The sequence below is a fragment of the Leptonotus elevatus genome, chromosome 20, assembly GCF_054856555.1.
Source record: "Leptonotus elevatus isolate MCC_2025b chromosome 20, RoL_Lele_1.0, whole genome shotgun sequence".
Taxonomy (NCBI): Eukaryota; Metazoa; Chordata; class Actinopteri; order Syngnathiformes; family Syngnathidae; genus Leptonotus; species Leptonotus elevatus.
Genome location: NC_141258.1, coordinates 14,549,678 through 14,573,380, shown reverse-complemented (window position 1 = coordinate 14,573,380; position 23,703 = coordinate 14,549,678). Strand labels below are relative to the sequence as shown.

At 38.3% G+C, this 23,703-nt stretch overlaps 1 protein-coding gene across 1 annotated transcript; it reads right to left on the bottom strand.

Annotated features, from left to right (window-relative positions):
• Positions 1–15,529: 15,529 nt before the first annotated feature.
• wfikkn2b (WAP, follistatin/kazal, immunoglobulin, kunitz and netrin domain containing 2b) lies at positions 15,530–19,019 on the bottom strand. The gene is made up of 2 exons (XM_086063901.1): positions 18,840–19,019; positions 15,530–17,074 (listed from the first exon to the last, which is right to left on the bottom strand). Exons 1-2 carry the CDS (start codon positions 19,017–19,019, stop codon positions 15,530–15,532), a joined length of 1,725 nt encoding a protein of 574 aa, XP_085920027.1.
• Between the last annotated feature and the right edge of the window lie 4,684 nt (positions 19,020–23,703).

The following is a 23,703-nucleotide window of genomic DNA, read 5'->3' as shown; positions in this document are numbered from 1 at the left end:
ACGTTTGAAAGGGAAATGTACAGAAGAAAGCTCTCAAAGGCACAAAATTGTGAAAAAGAAAGAGGGAGGAGTAGAAGGATTTCGCAGAGATGAAAAACATATTTTTAAAGTGGTTAAAAGACAGTTGCTAAGTTAAGTCAGCTTATCATGTCTACCCCTCAGAAAATAGGTAGTTGCGCCCCTGCATAAACCAAAGATATTTCTACCTTGTGTATTTAAAACAACCACAGTACAGTCCTTAACCTTTAAGTCCGATAGCCTAATGCTAACGCCACATCTATGTTGTGGCGCTACATCCCTAAAAAGCATTCAATTGTCATTCAGTTGATGCAGTGTGTTAAAAACTCTTTAATAATTAAGTAAAATAAGAAAGTTTGATACACAGGTTGAGCCAAAACATTTTCAATAGGGTGGCCAGAGTAACATGACCACTCACTAGGGGCCGGACATAAAATAACGCATCTGTAATCTCACAACTCTGACAGTTTGTGAGGTCGGCCTTGGCTATACAGCACAAATGGCTGAGAAGTCATTGTTTATCATACAACCACAGCCAGCGTTTATGAATAAAATTCTCACATATATAGAACCTTGTCCAACACACTTATAATATAAGCAGGAACAAGAGAGACAGAGAGAGAGAAAAACCATAACATTGTGCTCTCTCACTCACTCACTCACTCACTCACTCACTCACTCACTCACTCACACACTCTCTCTCTCTCTCTCTCTTACTCACTCACTCACCCTCCACACTTGGGGTCATAGAGCACGCAGATAAGACCGCCAAGCCGATTGCATAATACAGCCAACATAAAGGGGGCAATGGAGATTTAGAGCAGCAATCTCTTTCTCGCCCTCATGCACCCGTACACAAACACACACGCTCGCTGATGAAGGGATTGCATAAGTAAGGAGAGGGGATGGATCCAGGTCATGGTGACTGTGGGAGCCAGTGTGAGTGATTAAAGCAGACACTCTCAGGCAACTTGCGCTCAGTCCGTGTCTGTGGAGAGAAGGACGGACGGATGGCGCAAGGCGGAGGAGGGACGGAGAGAAAGTGGCCTTACAGCATGTCAGCTCATTCCACTTGAATGCTGTTCTATTCCTGAGCAGCCTGTGTGCCCGTCCCAAAATAAAAGGGACGGGCATGAAGGAGTGGGTGAGCACTTGCATATGCAGCAATACTCCCCCTGAATCCCTAAACACGCAAATGCATCACGAACAGTATTACAATATTCAATAGTCACAATTGAGGCAGGTTCCAGGTTTCTTGTGCTGTATATTTTGCAGATTTTTTTTCCCTTAACCGTTAATAACTCTATATTGGTCTTTTATCGTGTGTATAAGTCCACTGTAAACCACTAGATGGCAGCACACTTAATTAGTTTGAGTTGGTGTAAATTTGAAAGAAGAAGAATGAAACAGGAAGTGATTGTCATCTGTTGTAATCCTGCTTTCTATGCCTACAGAAAGTGACAGCCTAGGTTAATTTTATCATCCACATCTTTGATTATTGATGTAGCTTTTAAGATGATAAATTTGTCTGGAAAAAACACAGAGAAATTGGTACAATGTTCGTACAATATTTGTTGTCTTTTTCATTCATTCAGTCATTTTCGCCTAGGGTGACCACATTTTCCAAACTAAAAACCTTGATACTACAATTACGCTGAAAATGAAAAGATACAATAAATGATAATAATTTAATAGCTAGTCAATATTTGTCAATGTGGTGGGGGGCTCTTGCAGAATATGGAGAACATGTGCCAAATCCTATTTGTCAATGATGGGAGCTTTTCAAGTTGTGGTTTTGCTTTAGCTGATGCTAAATGCTATCTTTGTAGATTTTACTTCCCATGATTCTTAGACACAAAAGCAGTAAGTAAGTTCTAGTATGACAAAAACATACCTGCTAGCAAGTAGATGCGGATGAGTATAAGAATGCACAACGAATGTGTAAGAAAATTGGAAGGAATTTAACAGTTAAATACACTTTTAATGGGTTTATTGTATGAATTGCTATGACAACTTTGTGATCAACATACACATGGCAAAATATCGGGACACTGACAGGACCTGCGGGACATTGGGATGAAACAATGGGGTTGGCGAACTCTGGACTTGGGACCCAAGGCTCAAAATCAGGGCTGTCACGGTCAATCCGGGATATCTCGAGACTCTTCATCTCTCTCTCAAAATATTTTGTTTGAATATGTCTGTATTATTTTAAAAGTTTGTTGAAGTACATTAAAAGAAAAAGAAAAACATAGTGCTGTAAATGCTATTAAAAAATGCCTCCAGAGTATTTAAACAGGGTAATTGTCTATCGTGGATTTCCCTTCCCAAGATGAAATCTGTATGTGAGAGAGGAGATATTGCCTTTTTAAGACTTGACAAACTGATAATTCATCCCAGAGCCAGCACTCCAAAGTGTAACTGAATGTGTTATTTTAATTTCATTTTATGTTACTTTATTTTATTGATTTATTTGTATTTATTTTTTGTTCATTAAAATGTTAATCAAACTACCAAAAAAGGATTGAGATTTTGCACACTTGAATATTTGTAGTTTAAGGAATAAGATTGACAAAATAAGTACTATTCTACATGAAAATGATATACAAATAATGGCTATTTCTGAAACACACTTGGATAACACAATAGCAGATTCAGAAGTATCAATACAAATGTATAATATGTATATATAGACCAGGCAGAAATAAATTTGAAAATGGCATTGCTTTTTTCCCCCTGAAAAATAATATTCTAGCAAAAATCAGGAGAGATTTGTGTGTGGAAGGTATTGAGGCCTTATGGCTTCAAATTCACATTTCTCATCACAAACCCTTATTGATAGGTCGTTGTTATAGGCCACCTTGTTCAAATATTGAGTATTTAAACAACATAGGCAACATGTTGCAGAACGCAACAGATAAAAATCAGGAAATATATTTAGCTGGAGATATGAATATCGACTGGCTCTCTGACTGTTGTAATTTGAAGAAGAAATTGAGAGATGCAACCACTGTATTTAATCGATCACAAATCATACATTTACCAAAAATGAATTAACTTCAATGGTAATGGAATATTTTCATCTACCTGTATTGATCATTTATTTACAAATACAGATGACAAATGTTCAAACCAGTGTCTGTGCCTGTTGGATTTGGTGATCACAAAATTATTGCAATAACAATCAAAACAAAAGTTCCCAAATCTGGACCTAAATTCATATTTAAAAGAATTTATAAAACATTTTCTGAGACAGACTTCATGAATGATGTACAAAAAGTTAATTGCCAAAATGTTCTGGATTATATGCATGCAGAGCCTGCCTTAGTTGCTTTTATGACATTATTTACTGTGATCTGTGATAAACATGCTCCAATTAAAAAGTTGTCCATTCGATCAGTTAGAACCCCCTGGATAGATAGATAATGAATTGAGATGCAGTATGAAACGGAGAGATTTGCTGAAAAAAAACTGCTATTGTATCAAATAAGGCAGGGGATTGCTAAGATTTTAGGTAATGGAGGAACAAAGTCACTAAAATGAATAATAATAATAATAAAATGAAGATACAAAATACAATTTAAGATTGTCCACTAAAAAAACTTTAGACATGAATCTTCTATTATTATGACTTACTATATGGTGGGCAAAGGTGGGTTATAAGGAGCTACTTATTAACCATTTTGGATACATTGCACTTGTCCGAGTAGTATTAATGCAACGTAGAGTACTTTTACTCGATTACATTATAGACTACATTCTGCTTACTGCATCCATTTGTATGTATTTGTTTTGTTTTGCTGTCATATGCTGTCATGTGCCGTTCAGTAACCAGAAGGTCGGCTGTTCAATCCCCTCTCCCCCCCAAGTCATTGCAAGGCACTTCACACACAATGCCTCCAGTGCTACTCACACTGGTGTATGGAAGGTGCGAATGTTTGGTTGGTGGTGGGAGAGGCCGTGGGCGCACACTGGCAGCCACGCTTCCGTCAGCCTGCTCCAGGGCAGCCGTGGCTACTTAAGTAGCTTACCGCCACCACCGTGTGAATGTGTGAGTGAATAATGTAACCATTCCATTGTAAAGCGTCTTTGAGTGTCAAGAAAAGCACTATATAAATCTGATGCATTATTATTATTATTATTATTATTATTATGTCCATTTCAGCCTACAAGAACTCCACTTGAAACGTTTGCTCTCTTTTTTTTTATTTTTAATTAACTTATTTATTTATTTACCCGGTATTTATTTTTGGTATAAACAACAAAACTAAAATTTTGGGTAGTTTCTTGTGATGTGGCTGATTTTTTTTTAGTTGATCTTATTTGATATATATTTGGCTTAATTTTGTTTCATTTAAAGTGATATTGTTTTACTTGTGTGTTTTCTATTTTTGTCCATTTGATGTTCAAGTTCAGATTTAAAACAAAAACCAAAAAAACTAATCAAAAGTTACTACTATCCAATTACTCGGTACTTGAGATGTCTTTTTGTCTACTCGGTCCACCTCTGCTGGTGGGGCAACCTTTCCCTCCCTTCCAGATGACAGTTTGACAAGAAAAGAACTTATGAGATGCACTGCCGTACAATGAACACTCCCTTGCATGCCCTTTCTTTTGTATTGCATTTTATCTGTGTCAATGCCATTATGGAGTTGGCATACGTCACTTTATTCTGATTTAAATGTTTAATGTGAAATACACTCCGCTGCTATGTAATATTTAGTGTTCTGAAGATTTCCATACTAAGCAATCTGTATAAAAGATGCCATTAGGCATTTAAAAGGAGTAGCCTATTGACACCAGTAAAATATTTAGGTGCAGTCCATCGCACAAACTCAGCACTTTCTCACATTGTTTTCCACTAGTAACTGTCCTGCTCCAATTGGGGAAAATTGCTCTGGGTTTGTGTGTGTGTGAGAGAGACAATGCGGATGTTGTGAAACAAATTGTTTTAGTCGTTACATTACATAAGAGAAGCAGATTGTAGGCTACTAATATGACCGCAGGCTCACTAACAGGTTTCCTGGGCTTTAAATGGCTCATGACCCCTATGTGGGAATGAACAAACTGTACATGGTAGGAGGAAAAACCACACACTAAGTATACAGGCCTTGTGGGCTGTTGTTGGACACTTTTATTTTATGTTGTATGATGCCCTCTTGTGGTACTGAAGCACAGGCACACGTTTTTTTTTATTTACTGAGGTTGTGCCACCTGAACTGATAAACACCTTACACCAACAAGGCTTCCAAGGCTTTTTTTACAATTATGTAGCAAAATGTAAAAAAAAATAAAAAAATAAATAAATACAAATAAAATAAATATATATATATTAGAGGTGTGCCAAAAAATCGATTCTCATTTAGTATGATTCAGAATCAATTTTAAATGTCCTAAAATCTATTTTATTTAAATAATTTTATACTGTTTTCCCTTTGTTTGTGTGCGCCTTTATTGGGAGCGAAGTTCATGTTATACCCGATTTGGCCGCTTAGGGACAGTGTGGTTCCACGCGGTCTGGTACACTGTTAAGTTGTAGCCACATTAGAGAGTAGAAGGAAAAAGTCACGATCAAGTTATTCCAATAAAAGTTGTTTTTTTGCAGCGTAGAGACGTTCTTTTGAGTGATAAAAGTGCCGCGAGTAGAGCACTAATTAGCATTAGTGAGTCAGACTGGAGTAGATCATTACGATTCCTTGAACATCTTTAAATTGAAGCAAAAATCATTGTCAATCAAATCATTCTGAAGCAAAAATCTTTCTTAATCGGAAATTGATTCTGAATCGAATCGCACACCAGAAAATCGGAATCGAATCGAATTGTGAAACATTCAATGACCCTAATATATATATATATATATATATATATATATATATATATATATATATATGGACTACGGCCCTCGAGGAGTTTGACACATATGGTCTAAATTATCTCATGATGTAAATGGTTCCATTTTTTTTGTTTCCTGAAAAATCTGAGGGGGGGGGGAATTATTTTAAAAAGGCGTTGATATATAGAATGAAGTGAGACATTTAACAAAAAAAAAAATAACAACTCAATAACACATTCATAACACCCGTGATCTGGACTTATTTTTCTGAAACATTCTTGTCTAGGGCAACATGCACAATGACAGTGAAGCATCATTCAAGATAATTTAATGCCCAGTGGAAAACTAAAAAGACATCAGTGAAAAAAAATCAGTTGCCAGCATGCTTATTGCACACAAAACATAGATGAAGAAAGGGTTTTGAGCAATTCTTAAATACAATTTCCAAATCCACCGACAATCAGTCAAATGTGAATACTTAAAAATGCACGGCGCCTCAAACTCAAGTCGTTGCATTCTATTAGTTCACCACTAGCTAGCAAACATGTCTACACACTGTCCCTTTAAATCACACCTCAGAACATAAGACCAGGACCAATAAATACCAAATACTGAAGAGTTTTCACAAACGTGTTTCATACATACTATATTTGCAAAGCATTGAGCACAAATTATGAAAGTAAAATAAATATAGCTTTGTTTTGATCTTCCATTAAAAATAATAATAATAAAAAAAAACTGTCTGTGTGCATGCCATAGTGAAAGATGCATTCAGGAGCAGCGCGGAAGTTCATGTGATGACATGTAAAAAATTATTCATAACAGTAAAACTTCCCTGTGGTGCATTACTTTATAATTTGTATGCTGGTGATAGCAACTATTACATATAGCAGTGAGTCACAACACTAACTGTAGTATGAGAAATTACAAGGTGTGACATGGGAAATTACCCAATTTCACTTAATTGGTCTGAAAATTTGCAGTAGATTAGTTTTATGTTTCTGCTTCAACCGATTCAGGGGTTGACAGAAAAATTGGGGGCACATTTCTATCACCAATTGTGTATTTCGGGCATGCTTAAATCACATCCGGTTGGAATTGAGGGTCATAGAGTTGAGAAATGTTATATCTACCTTATTCCCTGATTTTTATTTTTTTAAACCTATAAAGTATCAAAATAAAAACATACCATGTGCAACGCCATTATCCTGGTCACATGACCATGATGACTAGGGATGGGAATTGATAAGATTTTTATGATTACGATTCCATTTTCGATTCTGCTTAACGAGTCGATTCTTTATCGATTCTCTTATCAATTATTTTTTGGAAAAAAAGATGAATAAACATAGATTAGCATCCACTTTTTTATGTCTTAGTTGTATCTGTAAACAAGAGACATGTTTAAAAGTAGCATGGCCTGACAAACCCAACAGTGAAGTTATAAGGTCCACAATTGAGGACTCCTCAATGGGGTGCCATGGGGTCCCCCAAAAAAAAGAAAAGAAAGAAAAATATTTGAAAAATAAACACATAAAAAATTTTTTTTATCATCTTCTGTATAAATTTACAAAATACAACCTAAATTATTTTGTGACAATAATGTCCAACTCCAGTAGCATTTCAACACTTAGATTAACTCTGAGCACTGAAAAACTCCTCCTCCCTGTCTCAGTCAAAACAGACGCAGCCAGTAGACTGGTGTTTGACTCCCGTGAGCAGAGTCAGTGTGGTCGTGTGGAAGTAGAGAGTGTTGCTTTTAAGTCATGATTCATTCTGTACATCTTTGCACGTTTTGCAACCTTGAATGAACCCTGATGAAAAAAAACACTGGCGGGCCGCGGCGTTTACCCTCGCAAGCCGGCGCCGTTTAGTGGTACGGGCTTTAACATTAACATTTACAGTACTAACGGCACGTTTCACATAAAGGCAAACTGGCGCTACTTTATTATTACCAGTACCTGGGGTGCTGATAGCAGAGAACGCTTGCATTGCTGGCGGCCGTTGCTGCTGTGTTGATCCCACCGGGACTCCGGAACGCTCCCAAACACGACAGACAGTCATCGCATGCTGCCTGTGCAAATGTGTTTGCATAGTGCTAGTGTTTCCTCCGTTAGACGAAATATCTAACTTTCGAGCGTGGCGCCATGTTTGTTGTCGCGCACGTGGTCACGTCATCGTCCCACACGGAACCGATAAGGGAATCGTTAGCAAAAACGGCAAACAATGCCAAAGAATTGAAACACTAGGAGCGGGTTCTCAACAAGAACTGGTTTTCGATTCCCATCCTTAGCGAGAGAGCTGCTGCCATTCACTTGAATGGGAGTTTGCTGACGTAATGGGCAAGAAAAAGGTCATCTTCTATCCCAATTACTGCGCCAATTTTGATCAGAGTAAAATCCTCAGCACGTCAGGTTTACTGTCATTCCGTGTGGGGGCGGACCTCTCCTAATGTGGGCTAAAAGCGTGCTGAGCACAAAACATGTAGCATGGCCTGTAGTGTAAAAGTCACCCGGATGTTCACAGTCCAGGTTAGGGACCGTCCACAAATTACATTTCCAGAGTGAACAATGTCAATGGTAACTTGACTGGTAATTTGAGCCTCTGTAACATGCAACTTGTCCCCAACTCTGACTTGCTATGAGCCGGTGTCTCAACAAAACTGCATACCCGTCGAAGTAGCATAACTTGTACTTCTGTGCATGCGCTATAGGAAACAGTTCATGCGCAGTGAGAACAGGTTGGGTGTTTGGTTGAGTCTAGGGTGATGCAACAGAGAGTACTATAGGGGTATGCTGATCTGACAGAACACCGGCCGGCTGAATGAGTTGTTATTGGCCACTTTCATCCCAGCTTTCGGCTGTGGACCCTGGACACAAATCTTTGGCGAGTCATGCTTGTGAAGAAGTGCTTCTTTGCTATAGGGCGTAATTCCACCTTTGATGTCCGCCGTGGGACGCAATAATTCCTGGTGAGTATCTTTGTTGTCATTAGCGGCCATGTCATATATGTGTGTTTTACGCAAGCAACGCGTCACGATGATCACATGACCGATATTGTACTTAATGCAAAAATATTCACAAAAAGTGCTATAAAATCATAATCGCTCAACATTAATTTGCTTTTTTTTTCAGGGAAGAGTTGCAATTAACCATTTCACAGAATAGCTGGTTAGTTGTATTCCTTTAAGTGGTACATTTTTGACTAGGAATAAGGGGTGGGACTCGATAAGTCATTTGACTTCTTCCTACACTTTTTTCGAACAGTTTTTTAATTGAATACTGGTCGAACAATTATGTAATAGCTAAAAAATACATGTTATTATGTTGTATATGTACAATTGTTACCTATATTTATGTCTGCATTTATTTTATATGGAAATAAAAAGAAGCATTGACTTAGAATTTTTTTTTAAATTCATTTAATTTTATTTAACCCTTATTTATCCAGGTAATGGGTAGGGTTAAGGTTAAGAGTTTGGAAGGGGGCCATGACAGGTTCTTATTGTCTAAAGCTTGTCTGTGCTCAGTGGTAGTCTGACTTTTAGCCTTCCTTACATTTCAGTACTGAACACCTTGTACTTCTGAGTACTCCATGATTGTAGTCTGGAATATGCCAGTACTGTAGGACAATGGGATTCTAGTACTGTCATCCTTGATTCTTCAAATAACATGGCAGTTTCACACATCAGTGAACATGGTCGAACACATCGTTCGACCATGTTCACCTTTGACAAAAAAAAGAAAACGTTTGTAATTTCTGTGAACACTAAGCCTACCTGATATACGATAGCCTACTTGCAATTTAAAGTGTGAAACAACTCTCTCAATCATTAGTTTTTTCTTGTTTTTACAAAGTTTGACCTTTTTGGGACCATTTGGCCTTAGGAAAAGAATCTGCCTAACATGCACACCTTGATAAAGGATAAGTTTCCTTTGGCAACACACTCCCTCATAACGCAAATATAAACATCACCAGATATGCTCAAATCTCAAAAGCATTATTTCGACAACTTCACAATCAAATATGTGATCATCAGAAGCTAACACTGCTAGTTAACACTGGCCAGCAAAACTCAGAGGAGCTCTACTTGCAGCTTCGATGCTGTTTTTCACCCCTCAGACTTAGACTGCAAATTTATAGCGCTTGCGCAAAGCTACCTACCAATGGCTAATTAATCTATCTCCTCCACCCCATAAAGAAGCACCCATTTTGATTTAATTCATTATTATTGGAGGCAAACACAATTACCATACCAAACACGTCAACATTTTTACGTGTTCAGATGCTAATGCTGTTAGCTAAGATGCAGAAACTGAACTATTTGTAGGCCATACACGCCTAAAACATATTTTACATGATGTCCCCAGCTGGGCTTGTTCCTGATTGTCATTCATAGTAGGCCTAATGAATGAATGATTTCCTTCTTATCCTCCTTCAGCAGTGCTGAATTGAACTTTTAGTCCAGAATTACCGCTTACCAGCTTCAAACCATTAGGCCGCTGCTGTTCCCGGATGACAAATCGCCATGGGATCTATTCATCTCCAGTCAAAGCGTATGAGTGGCTACTGTATCTTTTCAATAGATGTTTCCACTATTATAGCCATAACAGATGTATGTCATGAATCAAAAAGGTCTCGAAACCACCCGGCTGGCTGATCTCTTCCACAGGTGCTATTCTTCGATCTTTTCTGGATAGAAGCAAATGTCGCATTGCAAATGCGGGTCTACATTGCACAAAGCCTGTCCGTGGACCACACTGACTCGTACCGCCTCAGGTGAACCGAGCACATGAACGCGTTGACCCTATCAAATCATCAAACGTCTGAGAGGAAGGAACATGAGGGGAAAAAAATATTGTGCAAACCTTCTGTAGCAACGAATCAAAGCACATTTTTACCCTTTCAGCTGGCTCACTTCAAACTAGAAAAGTGTTTTAAAAAATGAGTTTCACGTGTGTATTCAAAAGGTAGAAATTTAATTGAAGAATTTTTTTATAGATGCCAGACTTTGCAGTTTTATAGCAAAGGCTGAAAAGAAAATAATAATGATGGTGTTTGATAGGTGTAGTAACCACTAATTACCATTCCAGTAAGAAAGAATACCAAAGGGTTTCCAATAAATTCTTGTGTTTTGTTCAAACAGTTCATGTTCTAGTATTTCCTAAATTCTTTGTCTTTGGCTCCAAAGTACTTTTCACACTTCACAGCATGGTGTGTAATAGATTCTGCCACAAAAATCCTACCACATTTTTATGAGCTATTAAAATGCCTGAAGAGAGGCGAGTTTCGAGGCGAATGGACTTGTGTCAATGTGCAACTACTGTTACTAATAAATGTTTAAAGGCTTCATTCAATAACAGATCCTCAACCATTCTAATAGTAAATGTACAACTTGAATTACACTTTTTAAAGAACAGACCTCCACCAAAATGAAAGATAAACAAACATGGAGTCGTTCTACATTTGCATTTCTTTGTCAGACCACCCCGAAGAAACAAGTAACAGCTTCCAGTAGCAGAAGATGGAAAACTTCCATCGGATGCAAATGGCAAAAATAGCAAGTTTTAAGTTTAAATTATGTATTTACGATAGTATTTACTCTTTTACATGTTATTATTTGATTCCACATGTAGCCTACATATCTTTTGTTTGACTGACCACATGTTAGTTAGCAGGCCACTACTAGGATTTAAAGTCAGATTTACTCTACTCGAAGTGTCCCAGTTCCGCCCGCAAAGCGTTCGAGGCAAATGTAAACAACAAAGATGGCTGAGTCCCAAAAAATTGTTTGTTGTTCTGGTTAACACAGTCATTCCAAATCACTTTGTGTCATGTGTTTTACATTTGCCTCTAATACTTTGAGGTTGGAACTGACACAATCGGAGTTAGAAGATTCCGAGTTTTCTACTTTCCTCGGTGAAATGACGCTCTCCGCTCATTGAAAAGTATTGGAGTTTGAATTATTGTAATTTGATTTGTGAGGTATATATATGACTTCTATTTATTTTGGGAGAAGTTCTTTAGTTCTTAACATCACGCAGGTTTCCCACCTCATCCCACCAGCCTTAAGTACTTGTGTTGTAAAACCAATATTAATTACATCACATCACCAGCACATATGGATAATGCTAGCATGAAGTCAATGTAGCAATTGTAGCTAGAAGTAGCTATCTTGTTCCAGATTTAGGGTAGACATTATCTCGGCAGCTCTCATGATTAATTTTGCAACAACTAACCCCTGTCTCACGACGACCTAAATCCAGCTCACATTTTCGATTAGTGGCAAACAATCCAAGGCTCGGTGAATTCCATTTCAAAATCCTTGCAAGAGCTGCCATTGAAGGATCAAAACGTGACACCGCAATAGGAGATATAGTGTGCTACCAATCTAAGCAAAGCTGTTTTCTATATTCCATTTCAGAAGAACAACGATCCAAGTTTAATTACATATCGAATATTAATGAGAAACCTAGCCGTGCTATCTGTCAAGCATTTTTGACTAGACAAGCTGATAAGGGGCATTCTGGGCATTTTCCAACCAAATTATCTTGCTAAACTGATTAAAGGACATTAAAAATTACTTCTTTTTTTTTAAAGGGAAAAAAATAATAAAAAGTCCTACATACAGCACATCCTCGGTTTACGATGGATTTCCATTATATGAATTTGTTTGACTAGCCTATGCTAACAATACATTAAAGTCATAATTCCAGGTAATATTTGTACCAAAACAGTTAGGAAACAGTAAAATGAAAAACAGTAAGAATGTTGTATTCTTAAGCCGTCAGACAAAAAATGAATCAATTGGTATGTCTTTCAACATCACCACAAAAAATAATAATTTTGGAATTAATTTTTTCAAAGTAGCTCTGGTGGGCACATTGTGGTCATCTATGACCTTATGTTTCGCAATGTTAGGAATCTCCTTTGTTAAGAATGTGCATTAATTTGAGCTGATCATTTTGATGTCAGACCTCAGAGACCACAGACAAGCAGATGTACGTTTTACTGTATAAGCATTAAACAACGACAATATATTTAATTATGTCGATTATATATGCAATCTATTTGTATATGTAGCATCAAAGTTGTTTATTCGGCTTGTATTTCATAGTTGTGTGATCCAAGGATCCTCAAATGAATCCGTTCCTCCTCTAGAACCTCAACAGATGGGGAAGTACACTTCAGAGCTCCCTGGTGGTTTTGCCAGTAAACGCGAGCGGATCTGTTGCCTCCCTCGCTGCTCTGGATGGGAGAAACAGAATCTCATGCGGAAAAGTAGAACACCCTCGTCGAAAGCCCACCAAGGCCTGCTAGTAATCCAAAAAAAGAGTGCTGGCACGCCATGAAACACATAACTCTTGCATGGTAGGTTTACTGCTTGTTTTTTTAGTTTTTTTTGCCCAATTAGATTGGACTATGAATGCTACAGGGGTCATTTTAAAAGACTACATTTAAAGATACTGATTGTTGCCAGAAAATAAAACAAAATGTACAATAACAATTCATTGAAATGACTTTTATTCAAAGTACGGTCCTGAAGTATTTGGACAACAAGTTTGCTTTTTCCTCCCGGATTTGTCTGTGGGTCATGATACTCAGAGGTTTGACTTTTAGAATTTTCTTGGTCATTAACAACCCCCCCAAATCATTCAACCAGATCATGGAAAGAATGAAACTTTTTCTTGGAGAATGAAGGTATGCATGACCAAAATCTTAAATTGAGAGACTTCAAACATAATGCTGACTTCAGATTTTAGACTTCAGTCTTGGTCGTAAGACCACAACTTGAAAGCAGCAGCACAAAAGTACACATGAAAAGACAGAAAATACAGATTTATATTAAAAATGAATCCCAAGTCTTTATTTTCATCACCATTTTCAAAAACATATATTCTTTTAAAAATTATTTTCATTTAAAGAACAATGCAGTTCAAACACATATGATGAGTTTACATGATAATAAATACAATAGCCATAAAGTACGAAAGCAGAAAAACAAATAACTTCATTTCAGAAAAGGAATAGTGTAGCTAGTAAAATATATTACAATTTACTAATTCAGATGTCTTCAGTGATGGACATAGAGCGGGGAATTGTAAAATAAATATAACACACAATGCCCCACTAAATGGGACTTTGTCTTTTATTGGAGAGATATGTCTACGAAGGAAATGCCATATTTACAGTACTGACAATTAGTGAAGCTTCATGAAGCACTTTTTGACTTCTTTTTTTTTTACTTCTTTTGATGGCACTCTTGGTTTAACAGACAGTGGAAATGTAATTAATTTCCATTGCACAGGCCTTTATCTTAAGACCAAAAGCACCAGCTATAGGAGTAAAAAAATTATTTCACGTGCTTCATGAAGCTTCATTTTCCCATCACTACTGACAATGCGTAAAATGATAACAAGAAATTATTGCATCATACAATCACGAACAGAGCCATACCATTTTGAATCTAGAGATGTCACTATTGACTACTTTCAGACTCCATTGATTATTCCATTGAATAATCAAATAACCAAATGCAATCTTAAAATTGAAAGTGAAAGTGTATTACAAAACAATATCCCCCAGATGGCTATTTGTTCACCAATTTTTTGGGTTTATTTGGTAATGTTTAGTGACACGAGAGAGATTGAAGTTGATACTGTTTCAGTTACTGTTTTGGCCATTGTTTTACAAGGCAAAAGGATAGTCTGCTTTTATGAATGACTACAAAGATCAGAAGGTAATTATTCTGAATTCTGAGAGGCTGAAATCAGACGATTCAGACAATTTTAAGTTAAGCAATGTCTCAAAACGATAACTCGATTATTAACTCATTCAAACCCAAACGTATAATACATATATATATATGTTTTTAAAAAACGTATAAATAAATGTTTTAATACTTTGTCCTTCACTCCCAAAAACGTATATATATGTTTTTATGCTGTTTATGATACCGCTTCTGACATGATGAGGTGGCTTAAAGCAATAGTAGTTATTACAAAAAACGGCCAGCAGGTGGCAGCAGAGTATAAGAGATCAGCCAGGGCCATGTTGCAACAAGCTCTTTTTCCCAATGTTTTCAACAGGTTTGTGAATAATGATGAGACTTAGCTACATACTAATTCTAATTGCTGCAAAACGAAAACAGATACAAATATACTTTATTTTCCTGATGAAAGAAGAGACTTAAATCTTTCGTTTGGTAGGTTCCATGTTTTTATAGCAATAGAACAGAATATTCTTTGGACCTTGCAAAATCAGTCAAAATCCAGTAAAACAGCCATGAGCGAAGGGGGTTACTTCAGTGAAAATGTCTGGGAGTGAATGAGTTAAAATTGTTGTTGATTAATTTGATAATCCATTCCTTTTATTTTACACATAGTCAAATAAATTTGTATAAATCACAATGACTGCTGTCATGAACTGTCAGCCCCATTAAGATAACCTAGATATGCCATTTTTCATACCAACTGGGTAATTATGATTCAAGCCCATAGATTCAGCCGAACTAGAAGCAATGTGATGTGACCAGGTAAAAACCATCTGAGCAATCTACATTGAGGTTAATAGTAAGTTGCTGGTCAGTTTTCACTTCAGTCGCCAAAGATGTATTGATGATGGCATTGCAGACACAGTTGTGTTGTTGTCCTTATATGTAGCCGACCTGGACAGAGTCTACTGAGGACTGTTCGTGATGGCTTTGAGAATGTCACATGTGTTCTTGGAGATGACCTCTCTCAGCTTTCGTACGCGGCGAGGACTTGAGGCGCCCACGTAGCTGTGCGGCTGCAGCACAGCCATGCCTTCACTAACATTACCCATGATGATGACCTGGCCCTCAGCGGCGGCGCCCGTGATGTTGGGACACGGGCAGTTCCAGTCCATGTTGATGAAGTTCACCTCGAGAGGCTCCTGACCAAAAAAGCGGAGGCCCATCTTCTCATCCTTGAGGATCTCCTCCACTGTCACAAGAGCGTGGCCAGAGTCTTTCTCCTCTGCGAGCTCGGTCATGCGTCCCACGATGACAAAGTCACTGCGACAGAAGCTAGTCACGATCTTACCTCTCGGCTTACAGGTTTTGCAGTTGTGGTTTTTCGGGTAGGGGCACATCTCTTCGCAGGTTTCTTTGGATTCAAAGTTGTTGTCATTGCCTCCACATCCGCCGAAGATGAATGACTGGCATTGACGCAGGCTGCTGCTATAGGCCCAACGCGGCTCATAGGCCTTACATGGCCCTTGCAGACTAGGGAGGTCGCAGGGGCCCGACAGCTCAGGACCACAGCACTGCATGCACTTGTCGTAGCTCTCAAACAACTTCCCTGGCTGTTGGCCACTGCTGTGGCAATGACTAAAAGAGATGCAGTTGTTACTTTGCGAGTCATAGAACCAGCTCACTTTCTCAAGGTTACTCCCACAGTGCTCGGGACTGTCGGGGGGCTTCAGACACTCTTCAGGGGAGCACTGGGTCAAGTTGATAGCTTCTGGACTCTTTGATGGCTCTACAGGCAGCACCATGAGTGCGTGGTGGGCTTGCACAGAGCCAGACGGGTTTCGAGCTGTGCAGGTGTAGACACCCGAGTCATGCATTTTGGCATTGTAGATGACAAGCTGACCAGTGTTGGTGACAACCATATTCCCCTGGACGTTATTGCGCCGCATGACCACCTTATTGAACCCCTCTGAAAGCTGTTTCTCCCAAGTAATCTCAGGCGGGGGTCCCCCAGTCACATCGCACAGGAAGCTGGCCGTGTCGCCCACATTTACAGTCTGGTGAACCGGGATACTCAAGACGATAGGCGCCTGAGGTTCGGCAGGAGGCGGAACAGTCACCTGCAGTGGGGTGGTAGTCGGATGGAGAGTGGTCAACGGGGACGACGCGGGGCTCGTGCTCTGCCAGGCAAGGTGGAAGCGGCATGTGACAACAGAGAGGCTGATTCCCTTGGAGCACGCCTCAGCATCCATGTAGCACTTGTTGTAGTAGGTCATGCCATCGGACGCACACGTGAAATGGGGCTCCCTCTCGCAGCGATCCCGACATTTACACACAGGCTGGCCGTCCCAGATGTTACACTCTGCCCCTTGCTGGTTGCACATGAAGTTGGCACAGGTCGCTTGCTTGGGCATGGCCACGGGGCCTTTCTCGCCAACCATGTACCGGGCAGCCACGCAACTACGATTCCCACACACATTCTGGCAACATTTCTCAAAGAATTCACATTCCTGGAAGACAGACAGACAGACAGACAGACAAATTACAAGGCTGCAATCAGAAACTAGAAAACAAACAGGAGAGTGATCAGGGTGATTCCACACGTAGGGAGACCTGACAGCACTGTGGATTTACTTAAAGGTGACATGGAAACACTTTTAAATGCTTGTAGTACATATACAAATTGTTGGTTCTCTGGAGTGCCTGCTCACCAATGAACTATGAAATTGAACAACCAAATACTGTTCATTGTTTTCTGCCAATTACTCAAAATTTGTCTGTGAATGAGCTGTTCTGCACTTCTGCCAAGTTATGACATTTTTTATTAAAAATCTGAAACTGTTTGAAATTATGAAAATATTACAGTTGAACCTTGATTTTAATGGATCTGGAACCAACAGACTATGGATTTAACAGAGAGAAAATAGTGTCCATTCTACTCAAAATGCCCTTTTGTACAGTAGCCATAAAAGTTCATCAGTTCCAGATATGACCGCTATGTTTTACTGGCACTGTGGCGAAATTACCAGGCAGAGACTGGCACACGTATTTATGGATTGTACCGATGTTGATACAGATATATAGGGAGACTATAGAAGCAAATAACTGACGTGCTGACGTGGCAGCCATGTTGATACACAGTAAATTTTGTTGAGTAAATTTTACTCTGAAAAAGCCTATATTCTGTCCCAGTTTACACAGAGTAAACTTTATACTCGGAATACAGTAAAATATAAAAAATAAACAACAACAACAACTCAACAGTTGAGGAACAATCACAGAACCTTGAGGTTGGGAGACAGCCAACTTAACCACTGACCCATGACACTCCTACTCGATGTTAATATATCGCTGGTGTCAGGTGGAATTCTCGTGTCCCTCCATTTTTGGTCCCCTTTGGGACACATCAGCAATATGTTAGCTAACAATAAGTCTAGCATGGCTCAAGAGTGGCTGTTTTCATTGTTGAAGGTTGTGGGATCGTTCCTCAACCCTTGAGTGTTTTATTGTTGTTGTTTGTTTTTAGTATTTTACTTTCTTCCAAGTGTAAAAGTTTACTCTGTTTAGAGTGAGACCGAATCTAGTCTTTTTAGAGTAAAATTTACTTTACGAAATTGACTGTGTTTTCGGGGCAACAGCCCGAAAAAAGGTCATTAGCTTAGCAATGCTGTAGGCTCGCAGCTAAGACATTTTACAGCTTGCCTTAAATACATGTATAAAATATATGCTTAACGATGTTTACAGGAGGAAACTTGTAGCCTATATTTTTTATCAAACAATTCTACCTGTAATTCATCAAAAGATGCCTCTGCCAAATCTAATATTGGTGTCTAAGGAACTCAGCAACAAAAGAAAAAAGGGGTCCACTTGTAGTTTTGTAAATATTTTGTTCTACATGGGACAGCACTGAATAATTGGCATTAACTGCAATGTTAAGACGTTTATGTGCAGCATGTAAAACAGTATTGTCTCCTCAAAATAAATCAGCATGGCCATACATTTAAAAACTGATGGCAACAAAAGTGATTACTTACTAATGAGTATACTGCTGAACCTACTGTTTTTTCTCACTGTATAATATGTGGTTGTTGTTGTTGTTTTTTACATGAACCTTTCTCATGCCATCAGAAAAAAAGGTTATAAAAATGTAAATGAACTGTATCAAGCTTAATGAAATTCATGTTAAATTGAATCCAATAATTGTCTGTGTAAATGTTATTTTAAAGTGTATAAATAAATATGAATACAAATCATCATTTCAAATCATTTTCTTACCTGATCCGATCCACATTCTCTTGTACAAGTACTCATGGCGTCCACCCACAGGTTGGGGTTCATATCGTTAGGGCACATCCCCGCGTGTGAGTAGGTGACGTGAGGCAGAACCCCCACTTGGAGCTCCAGCCACACACTGGCCACAAACCATATCCAGCGTGGAAACAGCATCCACCACATCTCAGCACCAGAGCGCACAAACACAAGTTGGTGAAGTTTGAAAGTCGGCTAAGGTTTAAAAAGACCTGCGGGAGCACATCATAAGCGTGTAAAATCGTTCAACCTGTCCTTATGTTCAAGATACACAAACATGGGCAAGCAACGCGCAGTAGGACAGATTCGACTTGATCCCGAAAAGTTGGAGGAACATTTTTAAGTGAGTGGTCGGCTTTGGGCTGGGGCTGGCGGGGTACCTGCCTGTTTGAGGGTCCCATCCACCTCCCACCTCTCACCCCCCACACACAGACACGCGCGCGCGCACACAAACACCGTTAACCCCTTCAATACTCCACTGGCCCCAGCGCACTGCATGTGCGCAAAGACGCACGGATGATCCAAAAAGCAAGCATTTCAAGCGCATGTTGGTGTTTACGAGCGAAGGTGTGACGTCATACTGAAAGTCTACTCAAGTTACAAAAGTCGTAAGAGAGCCTATTAGAGAAATAGAGATTATTTAAAAAATATTACGATTCGGGTTAGATGCCTTTTATTCACTTATTTATGAATGAAATAGCCTGTCTGATAACCACCACGTATCTGCCGTGCTCAAAATTTGTCAAAGCTCACATTGCTGTTGTATTTTATTTTCTATTTTTGCTTCATCTTTGCGAAGATGTAGGCTTACTTGTAACAGTTCTGGTTATTTGTCTGGAAGTAAATGCCACCCACATTTTAACGACCCCACTTTTCAAATGAGGTCTCTGGCGAGGGGACTGAGGAGAATATCTTTCACAAAAGACAAATACCAAAAGATCACTTGAAAGGGTAATGAATGAAGGTGTTATTTTAATTCACACTCATGCTCATTCCTTTCCTGTCCGCTTATGCATGGTCCTTGGCAGTTCAGCTGAGGACAACCTTCCCATTCAATAACATCAGATTCATGTCGTGTCCAAGCTGGTGTGTGGGCAGAATTTGGTTTGTTTTTAACTGCAGGTTACGATTTCATAAAACAGATTAGCTTCTCCGTTTCCGAGCCAATGACTAATAATTTAATGTCCAACGATTTCCTCTTACTTGATTTGTTACATGCATTGATTTACCATTCCCAGGACTGAGCATGGCAAAGTTAACTAAAACAGGTCACCACCACCAAGTAGCTTCTTAGGACAACATGAGCAGCCCAAGAGCCATAAAAAAAAAGAGGCAGTTCACCAGTGATTGGACGTTGTGATTTCCTAGGAATGTTGTTCAGTGATCATTTGAAAATGCATACAGAGTTCTATATAGGCCTATAGGATTGTATATTTATCTTTTTCCTTCCTTTTTAAATAACAATTGATAACTGTTGGAAGAAATCATGAACATGGTCAATCAATGTCTTATAATGTGAACAATGATTTTTCATAACAACAACCACATAATTAGTGAAAATTTGAACATATTTGTTATTTCAGAAGTGTGTGTCAAAAGCTAATAACAATGCACATACGTACAAAGAAACATTAATAGCCCCATTCACACCTTTCTTCAATAGAACCCTCAAACTAAAGTGGACCTGCTAACGCTAATGTTTCCTAACCTTTTGAATAACTTTTTTTTCAACTTTATTTAAAATGACAATAAAACAAAAGAACATAATTTCACAATTGTGTCAAAAACAAATAATAAACAAAATTAAAGTTATTCCACAAAACAAGGATGAAATATAACTGTTTTCGCTTGCCATAAATAATAATAATGACTTCCAAAGAAACTCATTTATAAAAGAAAAGACTTGTTCATTTTTAGTTAAAGTTCCTTTAACGGCACTTTAACTCATTCTTCCTAAATGCCTTAAAAAATTGGACTTTCAATTGCTGATTTTTTTTTATACAATTTCTTAAATTGACAAATACTTGTACTTCTTTTAATGATTTCCTCAAGACCATTCCACAAACCCACTTCACAGATCGAAATGCACATACTTTTGAGTTTTGTGCAAGCATAATGTTGTTTAAATTTCAATTCACCTCTCAAATATTAACCCCCCTCTCTCTCTGTAAAAAAAATACTTATGTTGCCGGGCAGCATTTTATTATTTGCCCTATACATTATTTGTCCAGTTTTAAAATCTACCTGATCCCTAAACTTTAGTATGCGTGATTTTAAAAATAGTTTATTGGTGTGTTCAAGGTACCCTACATGATTTATAATTCTTATGGCTTTTTTTGCAGTGTGCATAATGATTGTATTGTAGTTTTAAGTTTGTTTAAGTCAAACCATGTTTTAAGTTTATTTAATTCTTTGGTGACCACCTCCACAAGCTGCTGCAGGTTGTCCCTAGAACAGAAAAGGTTTGTGTCATCAGCAAATAGCACAAAGATTTTCAAAACCATACAAATGTTGTTTATGTACCCTTGTGGGACTTCACAAGTAATACCCAGATGAGTTGTGATTTCCATCCATCCATCCATCCATCCATCCATCTTCCACGTCTTATCCAAGGTCAGGTCGAGGGGGCAGCAACTTTAGCAGGGAAGCCCAGACTTCTCTGTCCCCAGCCACTTCAAGCAGCTCCTCCGGCGGGATCCCAAGGCGTTCCCAGGCCAGCTGAGAGACATAGTCTCTCCAGCGTGTCCTGGGTTGTCCCCAGGGCCTCCAGGGAGGCATCCAGGAGGCATCCGAACCAGATGCCGAGTCACCTCAACTGGCTCCTCTCAACGCGGAGAAAGAGAGAGCCCGGACACCTTGCAGAGGAAACTCATTTCTGCCGCTTGTGTCCGGGATCTTGTTCTTTTGGTCACGACCCACAGCTCGTGAATTTGAATTGTGATTTCCCATTTGCACAAATTGATTCCTATTAGATAGATAATTTGTCAACCAGTTGAGTGTAACTCGTCTAATTCCATATTTGTCATGTTTCCTAACTAGTACATGATGATCCATAGTGTCAAATGCTTTTTTAAGTTTACAAATACTCCTACTGCATATTTTTTTGGGTCCAGAGAACTGGTTATTTATTCCAATTGCTCTTACATTTCCCAATAATCTCTTTTTCACTTGCAGGATTCAAAAACATTGAGCTAGGGTTGCTATTGATGAAGTCCCCGACCCTCCCCAGCCCTTCTTCCGGCTGTGGGTTTGCAATTTGTACCGCCAGTTTCGGTCCCACACTTACCAAAAAATCTATTAAACCCATTAACCACATCATTCATATTATTTAACCACATCATTCATATTATTTAATGTTTTGCTATCCTCCATAAAATATTCAGGATAACTTGTATTTGTTGAACCATGCCTGATAATATTGTTTAACACATTCCATATGCCTTTAATGTTTGTTTTATTCTTGTCCAATATGTCGTCATAGTAATCTTTCTTAGATTTTCTCATAATATCAATTAACTTATTTTTGTATATCTTATATTTATTTTTAATTTTAATAATTCCCTGTATAAACTGTTCTTTTTTTTCTTTTACATGCATTTTGTAGCCCCTTTGTGATCCATGTTTTTTCTGTGTATCTTTTCTTCCGGTTGTAACATTTCAATGGACAAAGCTTATCAAATAATGCTTTAAATATTAGCAGGAATGTTTTATATGCTTTGTTAGTATCAATCTCCTCATATAATATTTTCAAATTCTGTGTTAGTAATTCATTTCTTAAGCTGTCAATAGATTCTTCTGTTCTTATTCTTTTATATTTAAACACATCTGCGATTGGCTGGCAACCAGTTCAGGGTGTACCCCGCCTACTGCCCGAAGCCAGCTGGGATAGGCTCCAGCAACCCCGCGACCCTTGTGAGGACAAGCGGTTAAGAAAATGGATGGATTTAAACACATTGACATTCATTGACATAACAAAATCCATACCAAATCATACCTCACAAACACTGGCAGATGATCACTCAGTCATTCAGAAGTAATCCACAAATCGAGTTATTACCCATACAATTAGTAAATATATTATCATTATTTAATATTATGGCGGAATAAGCTGTTACCCTGCTTGGTTTTGTGATTAAAGGAAATAAACTCATACTAAACATTACATCAATAAATGCATCAGTTAGTTTAAGCTTATTATTATTTAAAAGATCCAAGTTGAAATCCCTGCAAATAAACACGTCCTTGTTTTTTGCACTGGAAAACATTCTTTCCATACAATTATTAAATAATTCAATATCAGACCCTGGAGCTCTGTATATATACCTAACCAATATATGTTTCCTTTTTTCCATGCAAATTTCCACAGTGATACATTTTATCACATCATCAATAACGGCATTCATCTTCTCCACTATTTTGTATTTTGTTGATAATTGTTGGAGGAAATCGTTAATATGGTTATATGGTGAATGTCAAATTATAATGACTCAATTGGAGACACAAAAGTTATCTGGAAGTGTAATTGTATTTGCTGCTCATTGCACAAAATATTTGGATAACTCTTTTTTATTATTATTATCTATGGTTTCCATTGGCTGCCCTCTGCACATGTAACCACTAATCAGACGGTGACACCATCAATAGGAGCGTCAATTAAATGCCACTATCGTATGGAAGTAAATACTATCGTGCCCACTAGTGGCTAGTTACCATTACTACATCATTATTTTCCTGGTCGTGTGTCAAACTCCAGTTGGACGTTCAAGATAGGGTAGCCATTTATCAGCAATCTTTATAATTCATCAGATTATCAAATATCTATAGTCATATA